Source organism: Nicotiana sylvestris, chromosome 6 (assembly GCF_000393655.2).
Source record: "Nicotiana sylvestris chromosome 6, ASM39365v2, whole genome shotgun sequence".
Taxonomy (NCBI): domain Eukaryota; kingdom Viridiplantae; phylum Streptophyta; class Magnoliopsida; order Solanales; family Solanaceae; genus Nicotiana; species Nicotiana sylvestris.
This window is the reverse complement of record NC_091062.1, coordinates 102,855,193-102,864,001: the sequence shown is the minus strand read 5'-3', so window position 1 is coordinate 102,864,001 and position 8,809 is coordinate 102,855,193. Positions and strand designations below refer to the sequence as shown.

General features: G+C 35.5%; 1 protein-coding gene across 1 annotated transcript; it reads right to left on the bottom strand.

The window, feature by feature from the left end:
* Positions 1–441: 441 nt before the first annotated feature.
* LOC104232522 (methylsterol monooxygenase 2-2) lies at positions 442–6,820 on the bottom strand. Its single transcript, XM_009785742.2, has 7 exons — positions 6,580–6,820; positions 3,950–4,087; positions 2,956–3,101; positions 2,596–2,715; positions 2,294–2,506; positions 2,127–2,207; positions 442–821 (listed from the first exon to the last, which is right to left on the bottom strand). The coding sequence occupies exons 1-7, from the start codon at positions 6,607–6,609 to the stop codon at positions 740–742; spliced, it is 810 nt and encodes a 269-aa protein (XP_009784044.1). The 5' UTR covers positions 6,610–6,820; the 3' UTR covers positions 442–739.
* Positions 6,821–8,809: the final 1,989 nt, after the last annotated feature.

Sequence of the window (8,809 nt, the reverse complement as noted above, 5' to 3'; positions counted from 1 at the left end):
TTTTTCATTTGAGTTCAGAAATTTTGAACTACTCGCCCTTTCTTGCCCTGAAAATACTGGTGAAATTACTAAACTTGGAAATGCAAAACCTACTTCAAAATAATGTTTAATAAAGTTGTTGCAGGACAAGCAAACCAAATCATAATGATTGGAAGTGCAGCTCAAGATTTCTGACTTGTCAGCTTTATGTTTCCATATTAACTAGGAAAGCAGGAAATACATATATTTTTGCCTCAGCTTCCTGCCAACTCAAAACTATACTTCATAGGAAATACATATATAGCAAAGAAAAATTACTGTACTTCATAGGAATCCAAATAGTAATAATATTAAAATGCCTAGCAACTTTTTCTATGGACATTAAACAATTTGTTTTGACAACTCCAGGGATCAGTCTATTAATCAATTGCGGGCATTGTATTAGAGAATAGAGATCAAAAATTCAGATTAAGTCGGTTTCAATAAAATAGGTCCATCAATGAGAAGTAGCATCTCAAACATGGTAAAGAATGGAACTTCAATCATGTAAAGGGCCAAATGAAGGCAGGCACGTTTGCAAGGAGAAAATTCTCCAAGACAAGCTTCTAAGTTCTAACTGATACTACAGAAGACACAATGTTAGTCAAAACCACAATTGAACACAAGCACAAAAGATGACAAGCTATCAACAAAATGCTCTTGTACCAGAAACCCATCTTGTGATGACAGACCAGCCAAAGCTTACCCTTTTCTCGTCGCTTTACATTTCTTTTCCCTCAATTTCACATGCATCATTCTTCAGCTCCTTCAATCTTCTGTAACCCTTGTCGGTACCAAATAACCTAACAAAAGAAAGAGATCCATCAAATCATTCACAATAACAAAAAATATTTTTTGTTCAATTTTTCAGGCAACAAAAATAAAAATAAACACTTTCAAAAATTTACTAGATACTATCACTGAGATAGATTAGCAGTCAACACGTTAGAGGAGTATGGAAGCATTAGCAGCTTATAATTGGAAAAAAAATAAACAAAGAGCATGGAAATTGATATCATAAACTTCCGATCTCTTATTTCCCGAGGCTTCATATTCATGCCAACTCCTAATAGAATTAAGCGGCTCTAAGATACTTTTTTTAGCCTAGTGGGACACATTTCTGTCAACACTAAACAATCTGCTCTCTTTGGATTCAAGAAACTGAAACTGCAAAACAGATTTATATTTTGCTCTGAATGCACAAGGTAATCAAGTGCTGCTTCACGATTGCCAAGCCTGACAACTCTATTTCCAGAGACCCACTCAGCTATTTTATTTTGAAGTTACAAAATCTTCGCTTATGGTGCACAAGAATCACATTTTGACAGATTCATATCTCAACATGTAAACCAATTCCAATTAAGAAAGTCTGATTTTAGAACTTTAGAATCAAAATATCTGAGGCCAATCCAATTTGAGGCATTGCCCCTCTGCTTTCATGAGGAGAAAAGGTCAACTGATGCAACTGCTGCAGAAGATCGTACAAAGGCCAAAATTGGATGCGCAAGCTTAAGCTCAGTGTGGAATTAAACCAAACTGGTTTAGAATTTACTAACCAAGAGAAATTACTGTACAAACTTACAATGCGATGAAAACATTTTTGACCATTTGGTCGAAAGTGAAACAACTTCCTTTTCACTTCTTCCCAAATAAGATACCAAGCAATGAACTATGATTTATAAACCCTTTGATTTAAATAAGATTTTGAGTTAGCAGTATGTCATGTTTTGTAGGCACACTGTATGACTGTTACTTCAGAAACAATCATAGTCTCCCTTAAAGGGCTTGCTCCACTTGGAGCAGCAGCAAGTAGAAAGTAGAAGAAAGGAGAAACCGCACTAAGAAAATTAACACACCGCCATATTTTGCCAGTCTTCCATTTTTGTTATATATTTCTTCTTCTTTTCATCTTTTTTATGGAGGGGTTGTGTGACAGCAAAGATCAGCCTCCTAAAGTGAGGTAAATGTACCTAATTCTGCTAAGAAAATAGAAATTTGGTTTTGCTATATATTCAACACCACCACAGAACATGATCTTTAGCATTTTAGCATATCAAAGAAGAAATCGACTTTCTCATTGTTAAATTATAGGAGTAGTAGAAAATTACCAGTCCATGTAAACAAACGTTGATGAATAGTTTCCAGACTTCGTATAGAGCAGCCGGTGATGATAGTCATGAAAATCAGCGCTGGGAACCAAAGGGAGCAGTTTCAAACATCATTGGAAAATGTAGAAAAATATAACAGCTATTCTAAGAGTAATATCTGCACAGACCCTCCATATAATGGCAGGAAGTTTGAGAGGCTCCAAGGGAAATGGTAACCACAGTGTGCCTCAACTGTCTCAAGGACTCTAAGCACCATCCACAACCATAATGTTATCAAATGGGGCCCAGTGATGGCTGGACCCACTATTGTAGCAAATCCAAGGAAGAGAATTTCAGCAGGGTGAGCATATTCAGAAGTCAATCCAAATGGTGTTGCATACCTGTGAATGAAACAAGCACCAGTTTTGAATGAATGGACAGAAAAAACACAAATCAAAATATTGATTCAAAAACACTACTCTTCACTGACTCGTGATGGACGCTGTGGACATGCTTGTAGAGCCATTTAGTATGTAATATCCTATGTCCCCAATAGAATACAAAATCCTCTAGGATAAAGTAGAAGAATACTTGTGTTGAGATCACTTTCCTGCAGAAGCAAAATATTTGCAATTCAGTCCCAAGACATCAACAAACAACCAAGCAACACCTTCCACACCCCCACGCCCACCCAAAGAACACAAACAGAAAAAGAAAAAAGGTTAGAAGACAAAAGAAACAATATTTGCGGCTGATAAAATCGTGTATCTGTCACCATCACCAAACTTTGAGATAATCATATACAAGTATGTCATTGCTAGGCTTTAGTACATAAAGAACCTGAAAGTACCAGGACGGCAACGGGAGAGTACTTCGCATCCCCATTAATCTAAAGACCGGATATGATGCCATCATAAGTGGGAGATTAACACAGAAATGATACAGCAGCAGGCGAGTGATGCATTTCTCCTGAGCTGCTGGGCTATTATTTTTTGTCTGCAGAAAATGAGAGGTCAGGAACCCTATTATTGAAATTCAGTAAGATAAGATCAAAACAGTACACTCAATCCATCTGAGAAGGACATTTTAACTATTAGCTTTGGAAACAGCAGAACCAGCTTCTAATGTAAGAGAAAAGATAAAAGAAAGAAACAAGCGAAAAGCCCTCTATGAACGTTAACAAAAGTCTGATTTATGAGGAATTTGGATGTATGTCAGAAATAATTGACGGTCTACGAAGGTCTACTGGAAACTGTAGGGGTAAGGTCTACATACTCACTACCTCCCTAGATCCCACTTGTGGGATGATACTGGGTTTGTTGTTGTTATTGTTGTTAATTGTTGATAGAAAATATAACGTGGTTGATGTCTTTTTGTGTAGGAAGAACAGCAAAAACTGACAAATAAAGTTTGTTTGTCATACAACAAATGGGAAGTGGCAACTTTCTAGGTAAAACCGATAATCTCCTTTCTGAAGCGCTACCTGCTATCTACTTGACCTTTGGCGAAAAAGGCCAGTCTCATTATGTTAGACATATTATGATATGCATGAACAAGAAAGATATTTTGCAGTCTAAAAATTAATCAATTTAAGAGAAATTTCCATCTTATTTAAGATCTGTCCTGCTCAAAGCATCTTAATAAGAAATCTGAAAGGGGGTGGGGGGGGGAGGGGGGTTGTGAGGCAGAAGAAAATAGTCAAACTGAAGACCTTAATGGATTTTGAAAGAAAAACAGATACACATTTTTGTGGAGACAGCACAAAATTGACACTAAGACAGCTTGAGAATGTTTAATGAAGACAGATAACGAATTTGACACTTAATAGAGTAAAAAGGTGATACCTGAATCTTGTATTTGCTCAACCATCCCGCCCTTTCGAGAAGAATGAAAGGAAGTCCAGACAAGAAGAAGACACTTTCATGAAGAAAGAAACTTCCAAGACAAGCCAATTGAAAGTCGCTAAAATTTGTAATCAGATACTGAAACATCAAAAAGAAAAACAAGTGGCTTAGGTATTTTGCACTTTATAATTACTATATAATGATGCAAAACAGACACTTGAATTTCACTTAATTGGAAACAGAGCAACACCAAACTGCAAACTTGACTATGGTATTTTTTTCAAGTTCAGCACTACATAACGAGCAAATACGGAAGCAGCCGCTGCACGTAAATCCATAGTTATTTCGTAACCAAGAAAAACGAACTTTAACCTTCAAAATGTCTTTTTATGTTAGGCTGTGCTAGTATCAAACATTACTACGAGAAGTGGTCCAGGAAATGGAAAAGAAAGGAAAAGAGTAAAGAAAAACACCTAACAAGGCTTAGCTAGTTGTAGTTTAACACCCCGTTTCTTCACCCTGCTTTTTTCTTTTGCCCCAAACCAAGTCAACGTGTCTAGCTCTCTCTCTCTCTCCCTCCTCTAATTTACCTCATCAAAAAACAAAAAGTTCTCTCTCCTTCTCTAAACCTCAAGACAGCTCATGACGACTCTTCAAACACCAACGAGGACTATTTGAACTAAGACATTAGTCCAGATTTCTTTGTGTCGGCTGTATTGACTGGTGTGGGTTTACATGGAGCGCAGATAGTACACTAGCCTGACAAGTCACACCATGCCACATACCGTAACGTGATATCTAGATTATTATAACATTTATTATAAATAAGGGTATTTTTTCATAAAAGAACACCAAGTCAGTGCTATGTATCTGTACAACGAGTTACAGCTCTGGGGATCTCAAAAAATTCATAAATCTATCAAATTTCATTAACATCTTCACCCAAACTTCCCCCCACCCCAACCAGGGCTTTGTTAAGTGATAATGAAGTACAATGTGGGATGTGGTGTCACTGCACGTCATCAGTTCGAGCTCTGCCACTGACTACAGCCTAGTATATAAGTGGGAGCAGGGTAGAGGCTGGACCCATACTCCCCTGAGTTTTGAACCTAGCCAAATACCCAGAAAATTCTTGGTTATCCCAAAAAAAAAAAAAAAGAAGTTGATAAGGCATCTAAATTTTGACAGAATTCACTGTTCTTGATTTCCCTTCGAAACCGCAGTCATTCCTCTAATTCCACAAATCCCACATAATGCATAACATAGTAGTTCCCCAGAACTTTTTAGCAGACTTCTAGACGATGGAGCCTATTCAAGTTCTTCCCCTAATGTTTTATTCATCGTATTGCTACATATAGTGCTGTCCCTCTCCATGCAGAAAAGAGATATCCAGAGGAGCTATAGTTCTCTATATAGCATTCCAGGAATCCAGGGATTTTTTTTCCAATTCCTTTTTTTTGGTAGTAAGAATTTGATAGTAAGACTTGGGTGTTGTGTTCCAATCTTGGTACATTTCCATACTAGAGAATCAGCTTTTGGACGTAAGAATTGAAAAAGTTTAACCTTGCTAAGATTCGATTTACATTGTCAAGATTGCAAGCTTTAGCTCGAGCCTTGTCAAGCTCGTGATCATTATACAGCCTCCAGAATTTCAGGTTATGAATGCAAACTAGAAGTTTGGGAATTCCTCAATAAGTGGGATATTTCCAGGCCGATAGTCAGACCAAAATTTAACTATCCATCTCCAACCTTCAAAACTGGTATGTGTGGTTAACTACCCCAAAAGCCTCCTTGGCAAATTACTAAGTTCCATAAACTTAACTCCATGAGATGGTTTATCGTTAACTTCCTAGGTATATTTCACTCGTTATATCCCAATTAACCTAATTCACATCCAGGGGGATTTCAGCTACTACTTCATGCTTTTACACCCGATCTAGCTCCAATTTCCACAGTTCCAAAACAAACAGAATTATATCATTCCACCTTCCCTTGAGCCCACTTCAGCGGGTCTTATAACCTAATAACTACAAAATTATCAAATCATCGGTGTTTGAGCTCCAACTGCTTCAAACTGGGTACTGATACATATCTTTGTGCTCTATAGCGCTCACTCACTGCACAACGTTCAGTTGTTAATTATGTGTGCCACTAGTCCAGCACGTGTTCCTTATTGTCTCTTAATGCAAATTAATCTTGCTTACTTTCTCCCCTAAAGTTGCATTGCCTATATGAAAACGCCTATAAGTCAACAAAATCTCGATCATATTTGTACATTGCAGTTATATCTTCAACAATCAACTGCAGTAAAATAAAAAACCTTACTAAAAAATAGAGAAATACAGAGAACAATTGGTGCTTCAGTCCAACAACCGAACAACCAAATCATGCATGGAGAAATTATTCATTCCGCATGAAGATTAACGATAGAAACAATGCTGTGCCACTCATGCAGCAAACTAATGCAAATCCGCTTGCACAAACAGACAGATTCTCAAAATCGGTGCATTAGTTAGATCCATATCAAAATGCGGTTAAACGAAAAGCGAAACAAGTACAATCTAGGGCTAGTACATTCTTAGCACTGATTATCAGATTGAAATTGCAGTAAAAAAGAAGAGAGGTGTTACCGTCCAAGCAGATTCGATCATGGAAGCCATGGTCAAACAATGAGGATTGACTCGATCTCCGGCCAGCCAGCCAGCCGCAGAGAGAGAGAAGGAGAGAGAGAGAGAGCGCTAGAAAGTGTGTGTATGTGTGTGTGTGTGTGTGAGAGAGAGAGAGAGAGAGAGTATATAGGGCAGGTGTTGTAAAGGGGCGGGGCGCACTAGGGAGAGAAAAGCGGGTCCATAAGAGAAGAGACAGACTGTCAGAGGGAATCTCAGCTGACGGCCTCTTAGTTGAATATGCGATGCAGAAAGACAAACACATGTGCTTTTCAAAAGTTTTTACATGCACACGATGTCATCCAGTCAGCCACTCAATCAAGTCGGGGTTCAAACCAGCTTGCCCACACATTACACTGCTCCACCAAATACGAAAATAGAGGAACAACATACATGTTCTGCCACGTTGGCGCACTCTGACTATTAAACTTTTACTATATGAAAAAAATCTGATTTAAAAATAAAAATCTGATTTCGTTTTTGTCTTTTCCCAATTTAAAATCTAATCTCCAAAATCCATTTCAACTTTCACTATTCACCATGGTCATGTGTTATATATTAATATCTTTCCTTCTTAATTTGTCCCAGAAAACAATGACTTTCTGATTTTATAAATTATTTAACTTTGACATTCTCATTTTATCCTTTGAAATCTTACTTTAATATAAATTTTGTTTTCTGTTAAGAGATAAAGATGAACGAGCATGTGGAAACTCTTTGGTAGCAATGGTATTATTTTTTATGCTTTGGCTATGTGCTAGCTTATGGACAAAAACTGTTTCTTCGCTTCTTAGTCAAAAATCATGGAAATAATCAAATAATTTTCATATGAAGGAGTGTCTCAGACAGCTTGCCACAATTATCGAAGGACTTTATTCACCTAACACTTAGGTAAACGAAAAGAAATTACCTAATATTTAGGACTAAGTGCAACAATAATCACATTTAAGCCCGTTATTTAAAATATATTCATAATTATAATTTTTTTTAAGATTAGCCAATTCACTCAAATTTCAAGACTAAGTATCTTGAATTTGGAAATTCAGGACTTCTGTCATGAATTTTTGAGATGCTAACTGATATTCAGGATTAAGTGTCCTGAATTTCTTAACTACTAATTTAAAATTCACGACATAAGATTCAAACTTTTGGGCACAAATTTCGAACTTTAGGACACGATCTCCTGAAGTTTGAATTTTGAGGTTTAAACTCTAGGACGCCCTGAAGTCTGAGCGAATTTGGTTAATTTTTAAATACATTGTAAATTGTGAATATATTTTAAACAACATACTTAAAAGTGGCTAACTGGTGTCATTTTCACTAATATTTATTGTATTTGTTGGAATTTAAACCTAAAACTTTATGATTATTTTCTCACTTCATTGACATTAAGGATTTGGGTGTAATTGAGTATAATTACACAGTTTGGCATGTTTGTTTGGCCAAGTAATTACTTGGTTAGCATGAAATTGGGTGTAATTACACTCTCCAATTCTCAAGGGGAAGGTGAGAATGGGTGGTAATTATACTGTTTAATTACTAGGTTGGTTTTTAGTTTCTTTCCTTTTTGTTTTTATTTTAATTTATTTTCTTTATAACTTTTTATTTCTATTATTTTAATTTTATTCGTACTGTTTAATTTCTTTTGAAATTTTAAAAAATATTTTTTTTGTACATTATTTATTTTTTATTTCTCTTTACTTCTTGTGATTCCATGTAATTGCTTATATTTTATTTTTTATTTATTTTATTATTCTATTTTTTGAAACTACACCTTCCAATATTAGAAATAATGAGTCATTAACAAACTTGGCATATAATGAGTGATGCAATTAAAGTGGAATTTCGTTGTTGAATGTGGTTATAAACTTATTATGTTTCCTAATCTTAAGTTGTAGTGGAACTTCTTATTATTATGTTGGAATTTGACATATGTTAAACTAATTTATTTTTATTTTTTGAATTTTGAAATTGTGTTATATTCATGATTCCAATTTACTTGTTTTAGCAGTATTGGCTCATATTGTATGTTGTTCATTTTTTTAGTTAGAATTGATAGATTAGTTTTGTCAAACATTTGAATAATGTTATGACAATATATTTAATAATATTATCTAATTTTATCAAACATGAATTCCATACTATTTTTACAAAACGTATAGTTTTAGTTTTGTAAGTATCTAAACTAAATATT

What these genes read in the sequence shown, in the direction of transcription:
- LOC104232522 (XM_009785742.2), bottom strand. Translation starts at nt 6,609, where the DNA reads ATGGCTTCCATGATCGAATCTGCTTGGACG. An exon ending in TGATCGAATCTGCTTGGACG is followed by an intron (nt 4,088 to 6,579) that starts GTAACACCTCTC and finishes TTGATGTTTCAG; the next exon opens with TATCTGATTACAAATTTTAG. An exon ending in ACTCTCCCGTTGCCGTCCTG is followed by an intron (nt 2,716 to 2,955) that starts GTACTTTCAGGT and finishes TTGCTTCTGCAG; the next exon opens with GAAAGTGATCTCAACACAAG.